Raw genomic sequence first — 27,052 nt, forward strand, 5'->3', positions numbered from 1 at the left:
CCTGGCCGATGCATCGGCGCCGATGGTTCAACAATTTGGCCATCGGCATCGGCGGCCGATGCTAACTTGCAGGAAACATCGGCCCATCGCCCTAAAAACATCGAAAAACCGATGGAATTGGCCGATGTTTTCAAAAAAAAAAAAGACCTTTTGCTGTTTTACTTTTTAATGCAAAATAAACGGAGTTATTGTTTTCAAATAAAATTGTTTACTTAAACTTCAGTTTGAATTTCTATTTTAGTCACCCCTGAAAGAGTTTTTAATACTGCATTCAGGTACCAAACAAGTTAATTATTGCGTTGTTTCTTGCGGCTGGATGTACGTATATATCTCTCATAAGTCATAACTCAAAAATGGTAAGGTGTAAAAGGTTAAAATTTCGCACGTGGGGTGTGCGTACGTTCCGGTTGTGCACTTCCCTTTTGTTTTCGATCGGGTGTTCTAAAAATCCTATTTACTCTTTTTTTGCGGCTATTAATTACTTATTTCAATACAAAACTACTAACATAGCGTCTCAGACTGACGATCATTTGGTGATACACTCTATAACAAAAAAAAAATCGACGCACCAAGAAGGAGTGATCCGATTGAGACAAATATTGGTGAATAGGAAGACAATGCACAGAGTAGTAAATGATTATATTCTTAGAACAATTGAATAATTTACGTCAGAGATACAGTAACAAGTTCAATAAGTTATTGACCCGCCTCTAGCCTAGATACGAGCTGAAGCACGACGTGGGAAACACCGATAAAGCTCCCGGAGGTTGTCCTGCGGCATTTCCGGCTAAATTAACTCCCATTGCCGCACGAGGTTATCAATATTCCATCCCATCATATCCCAGACATGCTCAATGGGAGAGAGATTTGACAATCTGGCAGGCCACGGAAGAGTTTGACAAGCTTGCAGACAGTTCATAGCAACATGTGCCGTAAGGTTATCGGGCATTGTCCTGCTGAAAACCAGCCGAGGGTACTGCAAAAGGAACGGCAACAAAACAGGTCTTAGGATGTCGACGTACCACTGTGCAGTAAGTGTACCTCTAATTATGACCAAAGGGGTCCAGTTATCAAAGGAAATATCTCCCCATGCCATAATGCCTTGTTGAGGGCCAGTGTGGCGTGCAAAAGTGAAACCAGGATCCCTCCTCTGCCCTGGGTGTCTCCAAACACGTCTTCGATGATCGTAATGACATAGTTGGAAGCGAGATTCGTCGCTAAAGGCTATACATCCAAAGTCGGCACCATTCCAACCTAATCGAGCCATGCACCACTGTAATCTGGCTCGGCAGCGTCAGTGACAGGTGGCGTAACGGTCGACGCGAGCGTAGATTTCGTTGTCCCAACCGTCTGTAAATGGTCATGATGGACACTGGTGTTTGGGTTGAATGTCTGATGGTTCATAGATCTGAAGAAAGCGCTGCAACAGCTGATTGGACAATCCCTCTGTCATCATGATCTGTTGTGACCCTAGGTCGACCGCTAACATCCTGACGCTGAATTCTGCCATTTTCCACCCATCCTTGCCAGCATCTTCGAATCACCGCATCGCTTCGACTCAAATGACGAGCGATTCTCCGATTTGACCAACCGGCCTCCTTCAATCCAATGATATGACCTCATTTAAACTCTGACAGTTGCTCGTAATGAGCACGAACCATGCGATGAGGCATATTTAAGTTGTTAAAAGGTAATCTGAATCGCAATCAAACTGAAAGTTTTAACAACTATTGAAGAATTGCTCTTTATATACATCTGCTGGATGTGCAGTTTCGATGCGCTGGAGATCAAACTCTACATTCATTGGACACCAAATTTTAGTCATTTGCACATCTGATCAAAACAATCATGCATACAAAATTTCAAATCAATCGGATGATTGCTTCTTGATGCGTCGATTTTTTTTTTTTTTTTTTTTTTTTTGTTAGAGCGTATATTGCCGAATTGGAGACCATGGAAACAAATATGAGATGGCGAAGCAGGTTTTTGTGTCATTTTGTTAGATTCCCGTTAAATCGACGGTAATTTTTAGAACACTTGCGTGCCCCCCCCCCCCCCCCTCTCCACTGCCTGTATTTCTTATATTAAACTCTAGTTGCATTGCCGAGTTGTTTAAAACTAACACCATTCATAAAATTAGAGATTTTTTTTCCAAACGTAATCTATTGTTTAGTAAGAATTTAGAGCATTAATGTAAGAAATTGATTAAAGAGGTTTTGAATGGTGACATAATTTGGAAATCAAAGAGACTTTGGAATTTTTTCTTCGGAAATGCTAAAGTCGACTCAGAAACTCTTCCGAGGCTTTGGTGGTAGCGGTTCTCTACTAAACAAATGAGGCCGAAGTTAGGAATGAAGTTTAATGTTGTGAGTTACTCCAAACTCAGCAGGTGACCCCCCCCCCTTCACCCCTCCCTTGTCGTTTCAAGCATTTCTTAAATATTTAGTGATTATTTGTTTTGCTCAAGAAATGTCATTTTACGTATTTCTCATTCTTGTTTCATCTTTATTTTGTAATGCGCCATCTTTTTTGCATCATTTATAGCGATCGATTTTTTCTATTGTAAGTTACTATTTTCATGTATTTTTATAAAATCAATATACGAGTTATTTTCGTTTTCATCATATTTTTAATAATATGTTATAGAAAAATTTCAAGGATTTTCTATTAAGCAATTATTTAAATTTCAGCAAATTATTGTTAAACTAGCTTTTACCCGCGGCTTCGCTCACGTTGATGTAGTTTTTTTTTTTTTCAATCGATTCAAGTTAACTGTCAACACAGGCAGAGGTCAAATAGTTACCAAAAAGAAAGTTTGTCTCCAGTTTCGCTGACATTTCAAATTGCTTGCCCCTTTAATTGTATCAAAAGGTGTGATTAAAATTGAAAATCAGGGGGAAGAAGGGTAAATGAAATGTCGGCGAAACTGGGAAGACAACCAAAAAATTACACAAAATAAATCACGAAAACGTTTAGGAGTTCCAAAGAAGTTACTTTGGGTAATTCTCAAAAAATCCAATTCGAGTGAGGTCAACTATTCTTAAATAAAGTGAAACAGTTCTCTACTCAATCTTCGTTAAATAATATCAAGCGCTTCACCGGCTCTTGATTATTTTCAAAAATATTCATCAGTACAGGTCCGATAGGATAAAAAACGAATAAAATAACGAAAACAAAATAAAAGAAAGAAAGAAAGAAAGAACAATTTTCTCTATTGTCGCCATTAAAATAGGGACATTAATTCCACAAAATCCTAATTAGCATCATTTACCCTCAAAAATACACACGCAAAAAAGAAAATGAAAAGTTTCATAAAAATTTTAAATAAATTCGCCAATGCACTATCGTAGTCGCCTGGTGAGACTGGAGATGAAAAATGAATTTGGTGGATTAATTTACATTTTAATAGTAGTTTTAATGTTATTTAAGAGTGTTGTTTCACTAATTTGGCGAATTAATTTTAACTTCAATACCTCATAGTACTTAATGATCTTTTTACCAAAATTAACTTGGCGGAATTTTTACACATGGTGAAAACCGAGAAGCAGTATTGCGTACTCTTTAGCTTCACAAACAGTGACAGCTGAAAAAATTGCCAAATGCCTTAGCTATTAAAATGATTCCACAAAAAAAAGTTTGGCTAGATTCCTGCTGATCGATTAAATACCCAGTCAACACAAATAAATTAAAAAAAAAAAACTCATTAATTGCCTCAATGTTGCATTAAAATGGAAAATAATCAGCCAAATAATTGTCGTATTTGCCAATCTTGTGCAGAAATCTTACTTCAAGGTTTGAGAAAAGCCTTGAACAATCACGAAAAGCAAAGATAGTCAACAATACAACAATTGTCGCTATCGAGAGGGAGTTGAGATGACACACTAAATACTGTATTGAGTTGAGGAAAGCCTTCGAACATGGAACTATAAAGCTCATAACTCGTTTTTTATTCTGCTTAGAAATTTTGAACAGGTGCCATCTTTAGCAGAAAAATCAGAGCTTTCGATGGACATATAATGTAAATATGTGCAAGTATTTTTTCATCTCCTTATTAGAGAATTAATACGAAAATTGTGCTTTATTGCCCCCTAAGGGGGTTTTGCCCCCCCCCCATAACGGGAAGAAAACTACCCTATGTGTTATTCTGATGCATAAGCTATATTATTGTCAAGTTTAATCTAAATCCGTTCAGTAGTTTTTGCGTGAAAGAGTAACAAACATCCATACATCCATACATCCATACAGACAATTTTTCGCATATATAATAGTAGTAAAATTGAAAAATTTAATTTGAACTTGTTTGTAGTACTTCCGAAAAGATTTTAAACAATCAAATTGTTCAATATTATGTGTGCAAACATCAGATTAAGTAGTATATATATTCAGTTATTATTAGCTTGGAGTAAATATCGAGTTTGTTTATTGTAGCTGCGTTTTAAAAGCCTCACTCTTTTCATGGCTATTTTTTTTTCAGGAAAATTTACGTCACTGTTATAGCTTTTATGAAAAATGCAAATTTTTTAATTCATAATTTTTAAATAAGTATAAAAATATTCCTATTACGATTTAATATTGTAATTTATCTGTTACCTTTTTTGTTTAATTTCATGACTAAAAACGTCATCGTGCAATCTTTCCACTTTAGATGCGTAATTTGTTGATGGTTTCATATTTTTACTCTTAAACTTTTTTGAATAATTAAACAACATAATTTAAAGTTTTTTAACAATGTAATAGTGTACATAATCCTTACATTATTACAATATTGCTGAAATCTTAGTTATATGTTCAAGTAAAAAAAAAAAAAAAATCAGTTGGTTATTAAACAGTGTCTTTTTTTTCCTTCCTTCCTTTCTTTTTTTTTTTTTTTTTGGCTGTTGTTCTCTCTCTATCATCATACAACAGTTAAAAAAGAGAAGCATAACTACATCCTATATAGATTGTACGTAGTACGATCCAAAATTTCGGGGACATGCTGCATAAAACTTTACCCAGAATAGTTCACATTACCGAAGCACATCCATCTTCAAAGGGTCACCTTGAGGGACTATGTACTTCTGCCAGTGTTCATATAACTTTTGGAAACACTCCTGGAAGCCTTTTTCGCAACCTACTATGATGCAGCTTTATCTTCTCCTGACGGAAGAAAGCGGCGTCCATGCAAATGTTTTTTTGCTGGAAACAGGTAAGAGTCACACGGAGCTAAGTCCGACGAAACATTATGTTATTTGTTTGTCGTATCAGAGCATTGATCAATCAAACCGTGCATTCTCAACATGAACGTCGCTTTCTTCCCCACGATGAAGTTAAAGCAGCAGTGCAAGAGGCTTTACAGGAGGTTGCGAAAAATGGCTGCCAGGAGTGCTTCTAAAAGCTATATGAACGTTGGCAGAAATGCATAGTCGTTCAAAGTGATTATTTTGTAGATAGATGTGCTTCGGTAATGTGAACTACTCAGGGTAAGGTTTTATACAACTTGTCCTCGAACTTTTAGATCATACTATGTACGTATGAGTTTTCAACTTACTATTTCACAACGTTTCTGAGTGACGCAAGTTTACGCGTATAAAGACATCACAAGAGAACTTGCAATAATTAACTGAGGAGGTGTTCAAAATGAATATTTTGGTCATCTATATGTTCTTTGGTACATATGCGTGTACAGATGTGCCGGAAAAACTTGTGAAGTTTAAATTGGGTGATCATAAAGTAGAAATTAGGTCGAAATTTGTTTTTTTTTTTATTAGAAGTTTTTATTCGTAAAAAGGAAGTAAAGTGAAATGAATAAATGACCCTTTAAATCCCTGGCAATCTTAACATTTTATTTCCGTTAGATTTTTTTTTTCGCCATCGGCCAACGGCATCAGCCATCGGCCATCGGCAATCGGCCATTTGGAGGAAAACCATCGGCAATCGGCCATCGGCCATCTTTGAACAATCGGCGAACAATCGGCATCGGCCCATCGGCCAAAAAATGCCATCGGTCGAGCCCTAGTGTCCTGGACTCCAGCTGAAAAAAGGTTTTTTTTTGAACCACACTATTGTACGGATTGTCTTTTTTTGAAAAGGAAAGCAGTGTTAGATTTTTCAGCAAAATATTTTTTTAAAAATAAATTATATATTTTGAGCAGATTGTTTTTGTATTTGTTAAGGAAAACGATGTTTTATAATTTTCAGACATAGTTTCATTGAGGGATTGTTGAAATTATATAATGCTTCAGAATGATTAAGCGTACAAATCATGCGTCCTTAAGCAAAAACTGTTAGAATGATATTTATAACGTGCTAAAGAAATGCTAAAACCTTCTGAGAAGATATAGATCGGGATTTTAACATTGAATCATACACTAAGAATTAGTTATTAAATTAGGGCCGCAAGTAATAAAAGTAAGACTTTAGAACTTAGGAAACACTTTTTGGAGTATTCAAAATACACCCGCCATTAGCTGCTGATTTAATAACATGTTTATCAAAACTTATTTGTTGATGGGATACAATTAACTTTTCATTACCTTGATCTTTCTTTTTTATAACTAGAAAATCGCCCATCATGGTATGACGGGAGAAAATTGCTTCTACATTTGAAGGAAACAATTGCCTATTTTGAGATATTTTGATAGTTTAAATTTTAGTCCTAACTTCAGTGGATCAACCCTAAACTCCAGTAGATAGCTTTAACTGAAGACCACATTTTCGTTTTCTACATTATCCTAAAATTACAGTCTTACGTGTAAAACAGTTAAGTTACCGGATCCAGTTTAGCCTTGTCAAAATAAAGCATTTCCCTGCATGTCAAACTTTGCCATAAAATATTACCAAACTATAATTAACTTACTGATTTTATTGCTGCTTCAACAATGAAGTAATGCCGTCACTAATGCTATGGCGCAATTTTCATTGTTGGTGACGTCAGAGCGTTACTCGATCGGTGACATTTGCTATTATATACTCAAGGATAAAATTTTAGGCCAAGTATGATTTTGTACATTTAAGCATGTTAAACAACTAAATGAAAACATTACAAACAATTTAAACGTTTCCACGGTACGTAAAACCAATTGAGAACTAATTTTCTTAAAAATATATATACGTAACTCATGCTTTATGTATATTATTTTTACTTTGAGCATCATTAAACAATTCGTTATGCACAATGAGTGATGGATGTTTAGTTTCATTGCATATCCGCTAACAATTAGATCAATTTAGTAAATCTACATACTATTTGAGGTGACATACATTTATTGACATGGCATAAGTGCTGATATAACATGATTTATTAATAACTCCTGTGATATAATCGACTAAACTAAACAGTATTGAAATTTGAATCCGTAATTTAATGCAGAAACTATGGTGTACCGAATTTGATCACCTAAAGTTCAAACATAGTTAGGACTTAAGCACATGTTGTTCATAGGAACTATTAAGCTGCTACAACAAATGTATTTTAAAGGGATCACAATACCTTTCAAACATTTTTTTTTAATTTAAGTAAGTTTTATATTTCTTTGAAACCATAACATGCATACTTATTTTTCAATCAATAATTTATTTACAAAATAAAAAAAATATTTCCTACTTTTTTTAAAAGTTCAAAAATTTGGGGAAAATTTCATTTTTTTAAAATTCCTAAGGTTTTTTTTTTTACACTGATTTAAAAAAAAGTTTTTTTTGCCAAAAGATCACTATAATCTTCTCTAAAAATCTGTGCATTCATTTGCTTATGAGTTAATTAGAAAATTTTATGTGATTAATTATGTAAAAAATCAAAGGTTTTTTTTTTTTTTAATTTGATTTTGAAAGGTTTAACATGCTCTAAACATTTCAGTAAGTTATAAAATGCTTATCTAATGCACAGTTTTGTCAAATATGTTATTCCAAATGAAAAAAGTATTACTTTAAAACTGTATCTTTAATAGAAAAAAATCCTTAAGGATTCTAATGACATGAAAACACACACACACACACACAAAAAAAAGCATCATCGAGAAAAAGCAATTTTAATTTTTTCTTTTGCATTAGAACACATAGCGAGCATGGCCTAAAACCACGCATAATTTTTTAAATATTTAAACTAAAGCAATGAAACTTTTCCCTTGTGTTCAGAATAGTTTTTAGTTTTGAAATAAGCGATAAAATGTTTTTTGATCGTTTCATCATTTTTGAGGTACTGTAACCCCTTACGTTAGACAAGAGCAGTGTTATTCCATCACAAGTTGTTTATGTACTCTTTGTTTGGTGTATTGATGAAAATAAGTTCAACAAACGAATGATGATATTTTTTGCAAACAAAAGTAGAACCCATTGTCGTTTTTTTTTTCTCGTAAGTAAACAAACTTTCCTTGAATGAATTAGCAACAATTGTTGATGTAGTTTGCCTTTTTTTTAGGACAGACTTTAGTTAAATCAATTAGTAATGGCATTTGTTAAAATTAATCACTATGAAAATTAGTTTATTTCTCAAAAAAATGACTGTATGTGTGGTTTTTGTATGAGTGCTTCTCTTATAAGAACATATTTTGCGTCGAATATTTGCTAAATTTGGCACTAAGGTCCTTTGAAGCTCTCAAATTCACAAAGGTTGCTTTCTTTCCCGTACGGGGAATTTTCAGCAGTAAATCTGTGAAATGTCATGTTCTTGCCTACTAATAACAATTGCTGAATTGTTACGACCTAAAATAAATCCAAAGTGGTCTGCGTTTAAATTTTGAGTCGTAAATTTTAACACGTTAGTAGTAAATTTTACGATATTTTTTTTTCTTTTGTTCAAACTTGATTGTTCAACGTGAGTCACTTGACTAAAAATTTTATTTTCAATAAAGACCATGCGATACTGGGCAACGCAGCTAGTTTCCTGCATTTGTAAAGTAAAAGAATGTGAGGCAAAGTGAAATAGATGGACAAAGTGAAATAGTGAAATATTTACTCAGTTTTTATCGGCATTTACCCTGTGGTATTTTAACTATGTAAGTCCATATGTAAGCTATTCCTGTCAGGAAAAAATTACACCTGAAAATCAAAGCATACGATGATAGAAGATTTTTTTTTTTTGAAAATAGATACTCAAATTGTAATATTTTGTTGTACGTCAAAAATTATTTTGATGCTATCAAATGATAAAGTTCTTCTTTTCAACATTTCCTACAGTAATTGTCGGTGTGGTATTAATTTAGCTAATATTTAGCTTCGAGTATTTTTTATATTCTTCATAAGTATTCAAGTGCAACGGGGTAAAGTGAAATAGTTCATTTCGTTTGCATATTCAATAATTTACAAAATCACTTACGCGTTCATTTACTAAATAATCTATTTACCTTTCTTCATTTAATAATTCACTTATTAATTCAATTAATTCTCTTATTTTCTTATTCATTCAGTGTTTTATTCATTCAATATTCTTACCCATTTCACTTTGCCCCACATTTCCCGAATAATAAACGAAATTTAAATTTTGATTGAAAAACTACCTAAAGTATGTTTTCTACTATGGAAGCCTATGTAGTGCCTATAGTTTTAAAAATTCGGTATCTTGGCGAAGTAGTTAGGCGATTGCCTCTTGTGCCTAAACTCGGGGATTCAAACCCGATTTTAGGCAAATACTATTCCAAGCATTTGTCATTTTCCATGTTGTTTTATCATCCGGTGCGTAAAATATCCTGTTGTCAAAATTATCATGAGTGCTGTTCAAATGTAACTATTTGGTCGAAACAGAATATGTAGTATCATTGTCATCGTCAGAGCTCATTTGCCTCTATTTGATTTAAAACTGGACACCAAAATTGTGAAGAGGCGATGGCGATGCTCCGATAGTGAGAAAATCTTTACACCAGCTATTGGGAATGGTTCTAAAGCAGCAACCACTGAAGTGTCAATGAGCAGCCTTGTTAGATGCATAATTGAATTTGGTTTAATCTGAAATATTTTGGTTAAAATGTAGCTTCATAAGAACGCATATTTTAATCTTTATTTAATTTTTAAAACGGCAATTTTGCATGTTTTATTTATGCATAACAACTTTTCTGATTTTCATATTACTTTCTGAGGAGAATATGTACAGGGTGGCGAAAAAGTAATGTCATACGTAATTTGAATTGACCGCAATTTTTGCAGATGGCGCTAAATATCACTCTTTCTAGATATTTATGATGTAGATATACAGGGTGTCTATAAATGATGGACCCGACTTTAAAAAATCGTATTTTCAAAAGTTCTCGACGAAATAAAATTAATAATGCGTAAAATTAAGGAGAAAAGTACCATGTTTTTTTTTTTTTTACCTTATAAATGTTCGATATGGGACCCTCTTGAAACACGGCATACGTCCATTCAATAATCTAGTTCATTCCATACATTTTCTATCATGTCTCTGTTAATGGTTTGTAATTCTGCAGAAATACGTTGTTTCAATTCTGGGAGCGTTTTCGGCATTGTCAGTACAAAAACACGGTCTTTTACGTAACCTTATAGAAAGAAATCGCATGGGGTTAAGTCTGGATATCTTGGTAGCCATGTGAATAACGTTAAATCATCGTCACCCGCACGGCGTATCCATCTGTGTGGAAGCACATTGTTTAAGTAACTACGAACTGACAAAGACCAATGAGGAGGATCCTCCATCTTGTTGGAGGATAAGATCAGGACTGTCCTCAAGCAGTTGCGGAAATAACCAAATTTCCAGCATGTCGAGATAATTGTCACCTTTTACAGTAAAAACTTGGTACTTTTCTCCTTAATTTTACTCAATAATCATTTTATTCGTCGAGAACTTTTGAAAATATGATTTTTAAAAAATCGGGTCTATCATTTATAGGCACCCTGTATATTGTGTGAATGAGTTGTCAACAAGCCGTGGATCTATACACACATCAGGAACGTGGATTTATTGTTACTGCCTATTAGACAAATTTTAAGTCTGTTGCATTAATGCAACGTGAATTTCGTCGTCATTTCAACTGTCGTCGTGGTCCATGACTCGACGTTAAATCCCGGTTATCACAAATTTGCCATTTCAACTGCGCTTGCGCGCGGACTTAACTGATTTCAAAAATCTTGCTAACATTTTAAATTTGTTAATAAATATGAGATGGCAACAGATAAAAATTAGAAATCACAAAGCTAACTAATTAATGGATTCGGAGTCTGATTTTTCTATCAATGGCCCTTTTCAGGGCCTCAGAAGAGCGTACTAGAATTGCATCATCACTTCTAATACAAAGCCGAACCATCAACCTAAATAAAAATGTATAATACTGCTATTTACGCCTAACGTAAAATGTCCGCAAAAGACGGACATCTGTACTCATATCCCAATCATTTTTGAAGTACCCAACGGGTTTTACGTTTGAGTTAGGTAAATATTTGCAAACCAATAAATATTGAAGTGTCATTTTTCCCTTTACATTATAAAGATTATTAGTTATTCATATCCGTAGTTTCATATAATATATCACGAAATCACTGTGAAAATATTCTAATCGCAGTCATTAATTTGTTGGGACCCTAGCTCAGCTCAAATATAAACAAGCAACACAAAAACTTAAAACAGAAATCCCAAAAAACTAAGTCCGCGCGCAAGCGCAGTTGAAATGGCAAATTTGTGATAACCGGGATTTAACGTCTACTTGGTCCATGCGCTCGAACAATTAAGGAGTTTACCACAACAACCACAAACCTTGAAAATCTTGAAAACTAACATTGAAGACAAAATCGCCAATTTGAAGCCAGCTGTTTTGCGAGCAACAACGACAGATGCTGCAAAACAATGTGCAATATTGCATCAATTCAGGAGGAAGCCATTTGAGCGATATAATTTTTTCCAAGTAATGTCATCAATTTTACACTTTCAAATAAACTTTTGAGGAAAACACAGAGCTCTTATTTTTAAATCATAATTCAAATTATGACAATATCTCTCGCCATTAGTTAATTGTTTTAAGAAACTTCCTGGCTCGTTAAAAATGCATGGTAATCCGCATGTATGAATTTCTTATGTGCTAATTAAATGATGCTTCAAAAAATAACTGTTATTGTCATGTTGAACGTATTTGACAACAACAATAATAATAATAATTGTAATAGTAGTTTTAATCTAATATTTTATGAAGAGTCATTCCTTTAAAAAAACTTTTCAAACCAAAACCAAACTAAAAAAATGTATCGAAATTCTTACATTATGAATTATTTACAAAATATTACACTATTGAAAAATGAATAGAACCTTAATGTATCATGTGTTTGAGAACGATGATTCAAACATTTCATGTTTTAACTGTAGCGTTTAAAATTATGATACAACAACACTTTACTAATTACATACGTGATCGATCCAGGAAAGTAATTTTTTAGTAAAATTTAATTGTAGTAATAATAGCAAAAACTCAGATGTTTTAAAGGATTTCTCCTCAAGCATTTGCTCGTGGTGTTTAGTGATTGATTCTGTTTCTATTGCTTTCTAACCCCGTTCTAAAATGTACGTCGAGAATCATCATCTTTTATTTTGTCACTGGAACAAAAAGAACTCTCGTATTATGCAAATGCTATAACTTGCCAGTTTCGTCACATGCCACTCGATCTGACACCATTTGAGGTTTTTCAATACGCTGATCAATTTGCGCTAAAAGGTGGGTGCTGCAATTCGAAACTTTAGTACTGTAATCGTAACCATGAGCATTGTGCTGTTTAAAATCATCAGTTTCAAATAATATATTCAAATACCGTATCTTAAGTTTTGTTTTAATTGGTTCAGCGGCACGCTATATATATATCACATTCAATAGTATTACATATGTATATAATATTTGACATTAGCAATGCGCATGTCATATCCTGTCAGTTTTAGCGCAAAGCTCTTTTGCCATAACCTTACCCTCTCGAATCTACACAATTCCCATTTCGTGCCGATCCTCTTTGCAGGTTCACAATTTTGGTGCCCAGATTTCCATCAAATGGAGGCAAATAAACTCTCACGATGGCAAATTATACTAGGGTTCGGTGTAGACCAACTAGTTCCATTTAGACATAATATAAGCTCCTATTTTCATTACTTTTTACTAGGTGTTTTGAAAAAAGAAATTCGATTTAATAAGAGCGGTAAGGACATTTTTTTAATATTGAATCATTTAAAAAAACAAAAAATTAAAGGGTACAAGCGCAGTAAAGGTACGAACGTATATATATATATATATATATATATATATATATATATATATATATATATATATATATATATATATATATATATACTGTTAAAAATTTTCCGGAAAATTTACGGTAATTGTTACTGGCATCCATGTTGCCAGTAACTATTACTGTAAAAATCAAATGTTACTGTAAAATTTTACGGTTTCCTCGGTAGGCCACAGCAACCAATTGGCGCTGGGATCGCTTATTTCTTCGGTATAAATTACCGTAAAAATCAGCGATGCGTTAGTCCGCCATTTTACAGTAACAATTACCAGAAAATCTTCCTGAATTTTTAACAGTGTTTATATATATATATATATATATATATATATATATATATATATATATATATATATATACGTACATTATGCAGTGCATGGTACATGAACATAAATAATGAATATGAAAGTTAAATTCATCTTCTTAATTTTCTAAGTGTTTACAGTTTTGAAATGTTTTCTGTAACATTGATTTATTCGCATTTCTACTGTCAATAGCGGCGAAGAGTACTGATGTTTTTTTTACTGTATGCCTTGCAATTAATTGGCTAAGTCTCGGAATATTATTATTATTGTTATTTTTTGATGCTCGGTTTTATACTGATTGTTTCAGATTTTGTATGCTTTAAAATGACATGGGGTAGAATGATTTGTGCATTGCTTAATGAATTGATGCAGTGAGAAGCAAAGGGATGTAAGTGGACATTTGCAAGTTTTGAGTAAAACGCGTGTAAATATAATGTTCTAGGTATGCTTTTATTGATGTTTTATTCTCACCAGGGCTGCTAGTACTATCTCTAGCTCCAAGACAGAGGAGAAGTTCACCTACCATGTGTACTGTTTACATCCAAATTTTAAATTTTGCCACATATCTCTCTGTTTCTCACTGTCTCAATACACCTACTCTTGTGTTGTATTTTCGATACCGGCACTAAACTATCCGCCAATCTCTTACACATTTAATCTCGAAGACTGTCGCTGTTCAGAAAAGGAAAGAAATATCCTAACACTGCCTAGTCTAGTAAACCTAGTAGAGCGGTACAAAAATCCGTAACGTAGGAAAAAATATGACATGCTTGGATACAGTTCACTTCTAGTAATAGTAGTGGTACCTTGTAAAGAGAAATTGTGGCATGTAGCGTAGTGTGGCCTGCCTTCCTTAATGTACTGTTCAAACTCCATAGACTATAGTTGCCTGCTCTTGTGAAGGAGAATATCATATTCATACACAAAGTACTAAATAAAAACCTTACACTTAGTATTGACATCAAATTCATGCATGATTACGATATTTAGAGGGGAAAAAACTATTTTAGCGCAATATATTAAAATCCTTTGGTCGAAAAATTATGTACTCACTGAAAATAAGGATTGCGCTATTAAAAGTAATCATCGAAATGTAACTCACGCAATACATTGGTTTAAGAAATTTCATTTTGCACCCATATTGCGTGTTAGACTGCTTTCTGTCAATAGTTTATTAGAAATGCAAGGGGGTTTATATCTATCCCAAGAACAACTATGGTCCATGATTTACTCTGTGTATCATAAGGATATTACTTACCATTTTGGATTAGAATGGGGTCGTTTTAAAAATATTGAAAGTATTTTTTTTTCTGAAAGAGCATGCTCAAAAAAATAGGGTCTGATCATTTTTTAAATAATTTGTTGAAGTGTAATATTTAAAAAAATATATGATAAATCGGTGCGCTTTTATTGTTTAAGCTTCTGCCTATGACATCACAAATGATGAAATGCCATTCAATATTGCCATACACAGAGACAAATATTTAATTCGCATCTTTACTCACAAGTATTGGCAACGATAGGGTTGATAGCAAGGGTAGAGCACAATTTTAATTCGCTTCTTGATTATCATAACGTGGAAACGCAGTAGAAAGATGCGCCAAAGAGCATCATTCGTGACGTCATCAACACCACGCCTTGTTTGAAAGATCGGACATTTAAAAACATTAATTAAAAAATAACAGTTGGGAAAATGAAAGTATTTTCTGGATTCATGTTATTTATTTATTTATTTTTCTTGCTTATGCTGTCAATTTCAGTGACAAAAAGTACTACTTTTGACTGAAGGAAACAATCCCATTGGTTATTCTCAAATTTATTTCATTTTATCTCTTGTATTGTTCTAGGTAAATAGTTTATGTTGTATTTATGTATGTAAGATGTATTTTTAATACTGTTGCGGAGAAACATCTGGCTCTTCTTGAAAATACATTTGCAATCTAATAAACAAAGAACACATGAAAATATCACTTCTTGCAGCAATGCAATTAGTACTAAATAATTCACACTAAATTGCGACAGCATTTGACTGTAATCACAAGCCAATTTATCCGCAAGCACGTCATTAAAATATGCAGCATAATTATTCCATCCTATGCTTACGTTAAATTACGAGCCATCCCTCAGCAACATTATATAGCTTTATCAGGCTACATGCAAACATAACTATGCTCAGTAATTTTGTACGCATTTCCAAATATCACTCAGTTAATAGTCCCATCCTCCGCAGGTTAAATACACGAACGCTATCATTATAGGAAATCCACATTAGAGCTTTGTAGAAATTCCCATGGAAAAGATACGGAAAAAATGCTTTATTCGTGACTGAAATTCGTAATGAAGGAAATTCATTTTGTGGGATATGCTAAGAAGGAAAACATTTTTCCATTGTTCGTCTTTTTGAGAAGATTCTATTTTTCTGGTTAGGCATTAAACGAATTTGTATTCCCCGCTCGTGTATAATGATAGATATATTTAGCTGACGGCGAAGTATTTTTTCACTCAGTCTTTTTTGTTATTATTTCTTTCCTTTTTCGCTTCATCGCAAGAAAGCGAGTATGATAATGTGATGATGTCAGTACTGTTTGAATGTTGGCAAGTCGTGAATTTTTACGAATGGGATTGACGTTTTCGAGTCAGCTTTAGAGATATCTACATTAAACTAGCTCAATCAGTTCAATGCATTAAACTCTTGTTTATATTTTGTTGGCTTTAAAAATGTTTTTAATGAAAATAATGAAATAATGTTTATTTGAGCTATACTGTAAGGAAATATCGGTACCTAGCATGTAAAAAGAAGTTGAAAAAAAAACATTGTATTGTTTCTTTTAGTAGATCTTCGTTTATCGTATTATAGAATGAGATGGAGTTTATTTAATGTTTAGTGCTTTGCGCCCCTGAATAGAGTAGAAATAATTGAATAAGAGGATGCTCTTAAATATTATAAAAAAAAATAATAATTAATAATATAAACTTAGTGATATTCGAAACCTATCATACAGTTCGGTTATCAGATCCTGAGACTGCAGCTTCACAGTTATTAGAACTCATCAGTCTGGAATAGTGAGAACAGAGCTAAAGAAAGATATCCTCTCATTAAAGCTGAGAGTGCCAAAAAATGGATAGATAAAGGACATATATCTCACCAACGAGTGACCGCACCATGGTGGGAGGAGTAGAGCTGAGGATGGGGGCGGTCGTCGCCGTGGGTTACGGTGGTGCTACAGAGGGAGGCGGTTAAAAATAAAAATATAGGACATCATTTAGCGGTAAAATGAAAAAAATAAGGAATTCATGATTTCTCAAAAAAAAAAAAAAAAAACTGAATTTTGACATCTGGAATTCAAATTATGTTTTTCGCAATGACAAGTATGTGTATATAGGCGTGTGTGTTTGTGTCTGTGTGCAGGCATGAGTGTGTGGGCATGTGTGTGCCTGTGTGCAGGCATGAGTGTTGTGTGTATGTGTGTGTGCAGGCGTGGGATGTGTGCGTGTAGGTGTGTGTATGTATGCGTGTGTATGTAGGATATGGACGCAACCTGGATACTGTTTTCGCTGGAGCAGCAGCATCGGGAGGGGCCGGTGGTAGTGCTGCAGAGGGAGGCGGGGGAAAATAAAATCATAGGAATATCAAAACCGTCAAGTGAGAACAATAAGCAATGTGATTGCTCAAAGAACAGCGATTAACAAATTAGAACGAGTTGAAGCTCTTGAGATGTCAGAGAAAGAAATAGAAAACACAAAGGGAAATAATAACTAAGGAATAAGCAAATGATGATGATTTTTTGACAGAATATGACAGAGATGCTGATGATTTGGTAAATTGTACAGAAAAATGTTCTAAAATTATAAAACTGGGAAATTTTCCTTCTAGATCGAAAACTAGTAATTTCGACACGATGTTTTTACTTAAGACATGTTTTAATAGATCACGAAACAGCGATAAATCCGATGTACGTTAAAAAAAAAGAGAATCACAAAAACAAAGACATACGATTATGCAATCAATTCTTACTAGGTGCGCATGCATGCTATCTGATGTTTACTAAAAATGGTTCATTCGTAAATTTCATTCATCCTTGCTGCATAGAGTTCCATGAAAAAGGTATACATATGGAAATGCGTTTGTTGCAAAGTTTTTTTTTTATGATGCCATTGTAGCTAAAATAATAACTTTTACCGAAGTTATCTAGACTAAAAACGGCTTCCAAGTCTTTTTGCTTCCTTTTACAAAAACGGAAGTATTGTATCGGTCAAAAAATTTCACTCAAAATTCGGCCTTAGTTTTTATTTTGCTCTCCCCCGAATTAATGTTGAGTTTTTTTTTTCAACCCGACCACACGCGGATAAGTGCCTAAGAACGTATATACACCCGAAATATCCCTTTTAACAGTTCCCGAGTTAATTACGACTTTTCTCGTGACGTCCGTATGTACGTATGTCCGGATGCGCGTATGTGCGTATGTGCCTATTTATATCGCATAACTCAAGAACGGTATGTCTTAGAAAGTCGAAACTTCGTACGTAGACTCCTAGTGGGGTCTAGCTGTGCACCTCTCTTTTTGGTTGCATTATGATGTTCAAAAAGGGGTCTATTAATCCTTTATTTGGGGGGGGGATAAATTGGTGTAAAAGGAAATCATGTGATGCACACATCAGCTCGGTATTTTCACATTTTATAAGTCATTTTAACGTGTGTGTCATTTTTATAACGCAGTTTGCTGCAGCGATTAACTAGCAATAATTTTGAAATTTTGTTAAAAAAAATTATTTATTTTTCAACTATACTTTACTGTGTTAAATGTAAACGTAAAAACGTATCTAGAAAATAATATCATACCTAACTCGGAAAAATATGAAAACAGCCAAAGTTACACGAGAAATGGTTACACGTGAAAAGCAGCCGTAGCAGTTTTTATTCGTTGCATCGTTCTAAACAAAATATTAAACAATTAGAGCACGAACTATTCATCAAATCAGTGTGATGGTGAGAAATTGGTTTACCAGTTAAATATAAATAAGCAAGAATAAATGAATGTTGTACACACGATAGTTGAAATACCTATTATAAAGGTACTATTTCCCATCAGGTACAATTTTTAAATATTTTTTTTTACAATATTCAAAAATTTATTGTGAAAAAAAAAAAAAACTCGTACAGCTGAAGGTAATTGTAAAAAATTACAAAACATTATTACCAAGAAATCAGTATCATACGTAACAAGAAAAGTGCGAATATATCTCAAAACGTTAACTATTCTCCTCTTTATGTTACCAGCCTTAGAAGTTTATTTTTCATCGCATTATCCCAACCGAAATATTCAACGATTATCGCATAAACAAATCAGGAAATCATTTTGATGGTAAGAAATCGGTTTACCAGTTAAATACAAATAAGCACAAATAAATGCATTCCATGCATAAAACATCAGCGTTCGATTGAATATAGAATAAAAATAAGGAGAACAAAAGAAATAAAGAACTTTGGCGAACATTTTCGGAAGTCGAAATTTTCTCGTCAGTTTTTGTACATTCCAAGAATTGTATGCACTTTTCTCTCTCATTTTATTTTCAGGAAATGTTCCACCCTCATTAATTCAAATTAAATCCAGAATCACACGACAACCTTATTTCATTTCGGATTCCAATTTCCTTGCTTTGTCTTTTTTGTTTAAAGGGAACCTCTGCTAATTGCTCCATTATCAGTAAAAAGGAGAACGATTTCTATTTAGAAGCACTGTTAAATTATGCGTATATAATTGAGAGTGAGTTCGAAGATGACAGGGTTTGAAATATTCGACAGTTTTCATTAAGTGTTCTTTATTTCTGCGATTCTGCACTTATTTTAATATCTTGCATTCTTTTGTGTAATGAAGTTCTGACATTTTCAGACCTGTAAGACGGTGGTGCTGCAGAGGGAGTCGGGGGGGGGGGGAATAAAATCATAGGAACATCAAAACCGTCAAGTGAGAACAAAAAGCAATGTAATGTGATTGCTCAAAAAATCCCTGACTGAAAAGATGAACCAAAATACAAAATTTAAAGCATAGTAATAAATTTTAAAGGAAATTAAGCATAAAATATTCAAACCTGAAATAAAATTAAACGTTTTATTGCGTATGGTTATCGCGAATGAAAGGGGGGAAAAGAATAAAAGCGTACAACATACTCAAACAGAAGCATAAGCTATAGCTGAGCATCTACCCAATTTATGAGTATTTGTCTTGTTATTGAGAGAAAAATGCAGAGAAGTGTAGAAAAAATATGATAACTGGGTAAAATGGAAATTTAGATACGAGAAAAAAATATAATAAACGCTATCTTCTGTTGTTGTTACTTATCTCGAAATTTTCTCGCAGGGTTAGGCAATCCTTATAAATCCAAATATCTCCAGTAAGTCCAGGAAAAATTGTGGGCTGCAAAGGACCTCATCCCTTGTAAAACCCAAGCAAGTCAAAATGTGAGCTGGTTGAGGTCTTACCAGGAGAACACCAGTGGCACTCCGTAAAGACCTTGAGACCCCCACAAAATCCGAAGGCTCTCGTGTGGTCACTTAAAAATCTGGTGTAGGCGGTTTGGTGTGATCTACGTCTGAGTTTGAAGGATTCACACAGACATTTTACAAAGTACCATGAGTGGGTGGAAGGAATTTTCACTCTTATATTCAACTCAATTGTTGCCTTGGTGGAAATCTCACAAAAGGTGAGTTCACAAGGAGGACTCACACCCTCCTCAGCAGCAGACCTAGCCAGGGAATCAACTCTTTCATTGCCTTCAACACCGACATGTGAAGGAATCCATTGGAAATGAATGCTGTGTCCGGGCGAAAGTTTCCGAAGAAGATTCAAAATATCCAGACTAGTGTGATCACCAACCAAGTCCCAATTATAGAGATGCTGAATCGACGCTACCTTTTTATTGAAATATACCTAACAACTGATTAATCATTTCTACGTTTTAATATTTAATAAACTTATTCAGCTGTCAAACATCTGGAAATATGGGGCAGTTTACAGTAGACGGACAAAATTGGCACGATTAATTATGTTTGACAGTTTGAAGTGTCAATTGTCTGGCAATATGTTTTATGAAGAAAACTACGTACCCATTGTTATAGAGCTACACGACGAAAATCAGTGGAAACAGTAAATTATGATAAGAACGTGCCACAAGGCTGGAATGCTATTGATAGATACATCCGAAATTAATCTCAGAGACACCCCCCTCTCCCTTCCGAATAATTTTAAGTCAATAAGTTGTGTTTTTCAAAATGACAACCCATGCTGATGCGTTTTTTGATATAAATCAAAAAATGTGGCTTTTATTTAGGTATTTTGGTTTTTGTGTTTTTCAGGTTCTGAATTTGGTTTCGAATGCTGGAAATAAGCTAAATGTTCATTTTGATCTTTAAAGAGATATTTTTAAAAACAGTTATTGGAAAACTTGTGAGGTTTGACCCATCGACAGACTTGACCCATGAGGAATTTTTTCTATGAAAAGGATATTTAGGGAAAATTTCGGCATTTATTTTAGTCATATTGTTGTTTGACCTCACACAATCAGTATTTTGCAGGGACAAGCAATTTCAGAGTTATCAGTGGTTTTCAAGAAATTCGTTGTTAAACTAAACTGCACCATAAAAGTAAAGATATTGAAAATTTTTAGAATTCAACCTCCAGTTTTGAGGGAAATAAATTTTAAAAATATGCATGTGTTAGTCACTTTTTTAGTTATCTATTGATATGTAGTAGTTTTATGTAATTTTAATCTAAATTGCTAAAACTTGTAGGATAACAATAAACGCTAACTAGGCAGCTTTGACCCAAGCTAACTAGAGAGATTTGACCCAAAGACTTATTATAATGTTTTCAAAATGAATTTTTATTTTTGAATGGATAAAATACTGTGATTTAGGCTTAATGATTATATTTTTTTCAAGCTTCACTTTTAATATTATAAATATGAAGGCCTGATTTTTTTAATGAAAACCATTATATAACATGTTGGTCTAAAAGTTGTTTTATTTGACAAAAAACTAAAATACTAATAATCTTCGAATCCAATAAGTTGTTACTTAGTAAAATACTTGAAAAATTGCTTAGATCTGATCCGATATAGTTTTGAATTAGATGATGCTCCTGCTGATATGGAGTAAGATTAATTTAAATACACACACACACACACACACACATATATATATATATATATATATATATATATATATATATATATATATATATATATATATATATATATATGTGTGTGTAAGTGTGTGTGTGTTTAATTTTTAAGGCAATTTTCAGCTGCAGTTTTGAAGTCGGATCCATTTTTTTTTTCTTCAAAAATATTTTTATTTCATTTTCAATAATGTAAGAGTATTTAAAAAGTAGTGTGATGTTACCATCAAAACATCACCTTAATTTTTCATATAAATGCTCTACATTTGAACAAAAAATTATATCAACGCCTTTAAAATAAAGAGCAAATTTTAAGCTAAAAACTAATGTTGCTTGGAGATTGTTTTGTGCGGTGATTTGATGCCAACTACTTGAGTATCAACAGTTTCCTAAACTAGTTTATATTTCAAAACAGTGCTAGTAACGCAAGATAAAATGACATGTTAGTGTCCCATAAACAATTATTAGTATTAGATTAAGATTCAAAATGCCATTGATCAAAGATATCAACTAATTTCTGGTTTGTTTCAGAGAGTTCATTATTCAAAATTGTCACTATGATTTCTGTTAGTATTGCGGTTAAATCGTACAATAGGGAAATAAATTAATGAAACATACCTTTTTTCCATAACTTTTTTACTTAACAACAAATACAGGTTATCAAAGAAATGAGACTTTTTTCGACCTTCCCCTATTTACCTAAAAAGGATCACCAAATTTGGCTCTCTAAGTGAGACGCTATGAGTTAACAAAGTAAATAAATAAATAAAAGTCATTTGGTATGAACAGATAATCGCCTGTATTTGCAGTCGGTTTAAAAAAAGTAACCACAATTAAGTGAATGAATACTCCATACCAGTGGACAAACACAGCATTTTCTAGTAATCTTGTTTAGGGAAATGTATACTAGTATAACTTTACTATTACCAGCTCATTCGTGAAAATACTTTTAAAATCCCAATTAAAAAACAAAACGAGCATAAATTACGAGCAGATTCCACTTTTTTTGCGTTCTACCAAACAAGTACAAAATGGGATAAATCTGGTTTTGATTGATTGTCTTTTTCGTTGCAGCATGTCGTCAAACAACGGGGTCGATTAAACCCTAAGTTTTTGCTTCAATATAAAAGCTCAAAAAAAGACATTGCTCACATTAATAATTTATCTGTTGCAATTCATACCTGACAAACTATATTAAATGAATCCTAATTTTCAAATCAAGACGTCTGCATTGATATTTAATAAGAAAACTTTGCTTAAGATTCCTTCCTCACTATTATTCTAAAAAGACTCTTCGCGGAATTAAATCTTCATTTTCGTTTTTATTTCTGTGCTGTGAACGTAGTTTAAAAGTACTTTCATTTACTTTGACCACAAAAAAAGAAACTTCTCTAATTACTGCTTCAAGAAGAGAAGAGAATTCTTGGATTTTCTTAGGCTCGCTCATTACATATGTACATATTTTGAAGTGTAACGTTTTGTAGAAAATCAAGCTGTTTAACAAGAGTGACGAGAAGAAGCAGATGTAATGCAATTTTTTTTGTCCACTACATTTTTGTGAATTAAGCTGCATGTATACAATGTAAATATATACAATAACATTGTATTTGTTTCACAACTAAATAATCTTAAACTAGTCTCACAGCTAAAGCTGAAATAATTTATAGCCTACATTAAAAATAAGACTATTTTTAACTTACCAGATATAAACAAAACATTATATTAAAATATGTCGTTCATCGTTGGCAATGGATTGTCACATTTAAGAAAAATATATTTTTAAAGAACATACAGTATAGGTGAAAATCTAAGTTTTTTTATTGCTTTTAATTTATTTATCTTCAAAAAACATTTAGTTCAGCCATAACCTACATAATACTTATTATTACTTTACTTATAATACTAAATACTTTACTTATTTTAACTTTTTTTGCGATATTTTTAAGATGCATTTGGCTTTCTTTCGTGTTTCTTTTTTCTTTCTCTCTTTTACAGGAAAAATAGGCTAAAAGAGGGGCAAGCTATGATATAATAGGAATATAATGTGTGTTTATACACGAAGCCTTGTGACTATTAGGACCACTTAATCATTGGTCTACTTAATCAGCTACTTTTCTTGGATAAAATCATGCTTGATTATTTCTCCCTTTAGGCGGATTTCACAGTTAAAGTAGGATAATATATTTTCAAGTTTCCTTAGTAATTTTTAATTTAATATTAATAAACCTAATACTGCTTACCATTTTACATACTAAAGATTCCTCACCAACGTAATGTAATTATGTAATACAATGTATTATGATTTTTTTTGGAAAAACAATACTACAATCGCATACATCCAAGATTTTATTTAATATTACGATTATCGTAGTAATGAGTTCTATTGGTTACATCGCACGCTGTTAAATTCTTTATGCACGCTGAAGTTTTATGGAATTCAATAGTGACACATAAATTGAAAAAATAGGTTAAGGTTTTGCATTAGAAGGCTTAAATGATTTGTAACGGCAAAATTAATTATCGTGCTCCTTTGAAAACTTAAATTAAATATGCAACGAGGAACGTGGCCTAAATATGCTGAAACCTAACAAAAAAAAGAAAGAATAATACAAGAGTTCTTAAAAAATATGAAAATTGCGCAAATTGTCTCACAAACTGCAAAAACCCAAGAACTGATCTACATTATAAATACAGGCAACGTTAGGAAAAACAGAAAAAAAAAGTAACATCGGACATTTTAAACCGTTTGCTGTTAAAATGTTTTTAAATCGTATCATTTTCTGCTTAGAATATTTTGCTAACAATGCAAGTAATGTTTTGTTTTTCTTTTAGGAATTCCAGGGATTAAATTAAGAAGCATGACTTTTGAAGATGAAAATCAACGTAAGTGAAATTAATATTATTTTGTATAAAAGGCATTGGAATAAATTTAATTAACTTATTCTACAATAGAAGATAAAGGTAAAAACGCAGCATCAGAGAAGTATAAATGTATTGCAAAAATAGCCTTTTGAAAAGCAAAAGTAAGTCTTATAAAAACAACTACAGTCGAACCCGCTTAATGGAATATCCATTTTGCCACGAAAAAATATTCTAATAAGAGGGATATTCCACTATCCGGGATCAAAATACCACATTACATTGGTTTTGTGCATTGAAAATGTATTATATTAAGCGGGATATTCTTTTAATCGATATTCTAATAAGCGGGCTCGACTGTATTAAGTACTAAAAAATAAATTAAAATATCATTTTAAGATGGCAACATATGTGTATGTCGCTCCGTCTATTTTCTATTTTGTGACAACAAAGCAGTTTTTGATTAAAACGACCACGACGTGTATAAAGTACAAATAAAGTATTAAAATAGAGTTAAAAACTCAGCAAAGAGGTGTTTCGGGGCTGTCAAATGCAAGCCCCTTCATCAGTGCATAAAAGAAGAACTAAAGTCCATATAATGTCGACCGAACGACAAATAATGTATTACTTTATTACAATTACTTTAATACTTTATTTGTACTTTATACACGTTGTTGTCGTTTTACTCATTCCATAGTACAAAGTTTTTAACTGATTTTTTACAAACCCGTTTTTGTTCGAAACATGTCGCAGGAAGAAAATCCAGACCCCTTCAGATGCATCTTTCTTTAAAAAATTCTGTTTTGGAACTGCTGTGTTTAATTAGTAGCAGTTAAAATGCCATATGTTAAAAGTCTTATCCTCAGTTTAAGAAAATTCCCAACCTAGGCATTTAATGAAAATATAATCAAAAATATTGGTGCAATAAAGCGCATATAGTTGTCATGACATGATCCAGATTCGTTGCTCCACTATTCTGATTGACTACAGATGTCTGATAAACATTTTTGGTATAGAATCAAAAGCAGAAATAAATACGTCTGTGCTTATACTTCAATATATCTCCCTATTTGGAAGTAACAAATGTAAGGTTGGGTAGACCAAACAGTTTATAACCACATCCCAATTCTTGAACAGCTAGTAATAAAAATAAGGTTTCAAAAGTTTTTTCTCATGTAGCAAACCCTTCCTCAAACTAAAAAGAAGAAGAAATAAAGGGAAAATTATTAAATAGGGGGGTTCACGGGTTTTCCCTGACATTTTCCATTTAAAATCCTCTGCATAACTGAAAAAAGAACCTTAAAGCTCTCAGATCTATTTTTTAATAATAGTAAAAAAAAAAATCAAGTGTTGCACAAGAGCAGTTAAAGGTAGTTCCAGTTTTATATCCATTTCTAAACCTGCAGAAAGTCTCAGAGTTTCGTCAAAACATTTTTTTGTTTTGTTTTGTTATTGCCCATAAGAAAAAAACTATAACTATATAATTTCTCAAGAGATATTAAGTGTTAATGCAATTTATTCTTCGTTTATGTCCCGTTGATCAAAGCATAATTGTTTATTTTTGTCTCACGATTTCTTTTTTTATCTTTCTCCATGCATTTCATTATTTTGAAACTTTTTAGAATATTTCCTGCGGACAAAAACACCGGATACAATGCAAGAACAAACTCCGGAATCAATAGCTCTCTGGAGAAAAGAATTCGTTTAGCATTTTATTTGATGTAATGCTTTGTCAATAGGTAGAGGAAATTGCCAAACTTGAATTTTTCCCTTAGTTTTTGATCGTTTATGTTCAGGTGTGCTGTTGTAAGAAAACGTATTTCTCGTGCTCCATTTTTTATTCCTTTCTACAAGAGATTAAAAATCACGTCTTAATAAATCGTATTTTCGACAAAACTCGCTTGAAAAGTAGTTTTAGATATGGTGCTTTTAATATTAATGATAAAATGTTAGTTTATTCAACATGAAAATAGGCAAAGTCTAAAGAATAGTTTTGTAGTAAATATTTTTTAGCATTTTACAGCAACAAATATATTACATTACAATTAAATATACTTGTATATAATAGAATGGTACATTTATAGTATATGAATTACAATACCAAACATTCCCGATGAAAACCAAATATCACACCCATGCCCAATCGCGTTCCCTATGTTTCTTTGGTCTCACACTAGGTGTCACAACCAGCGATATTTTATCCAGCACTTAAAAACACTATTTATTTGTGGAAGTTTCATGAATCTAGTCCACTGCGTAGCCGTTTGTGAGAACTTTTTTCTGATTTTTGAAAACATTATATAACGTAGTACTGTTTCTCAATGCTCATTTAAAAGGAATTAAAATGTGTTTATTTTGATGTATTTGGCATACTCGTTTAGGGCATGATTCAAACTGAATGATCTAAGCAGATAGCTACGTTTAGGTTCACTGCATGCAGAGCAAAAACTGCTATACTTGCGAATTTGATGTTTTATATTTTCGCCCCTTACCAAAATTGAAAAAAAAAAAAAAAAAAAAAACCCT

General features: G+C 32.8%; 1 protein-coding gene across 1 annotated transcript in view; it reads left to right on the plus strand.

Annotated features, from left to right (window-relative positions):
• Positions 1 to 27,052, plus strand: part of LOC129221032 (hemicentin-2-like) — a 98,848-nt gene that overhangs the window by 17,003 nt on the left and 54,793 nt on the right. Inside the window, exon 3 of the mRNA XM_054855468.1 lies at positions 24,500 to 24,550. Coding sequence (XP_054711443.1) covers positions 24,500 to 24,550 — 51 coding nt within the window. The remainder of the gene's footprint in view (positions 1 to 24,499; positions 24,551 to 27,052) is intronic.

This window comes from Uloborus diversus, chromosome 4, assembly GCF_026930045.1.
Source record: "Uloborus diversus isolate 005 chromosome 4, Udiv.v.3.1, whole genome shotgun sequence".
Classification (NCBI taxonomy): Eukaryota; Metazoa; Arthropoda; class Arachnida; order Araneae; family Uloboridae; genus Uloborus; species Uloborus diversus.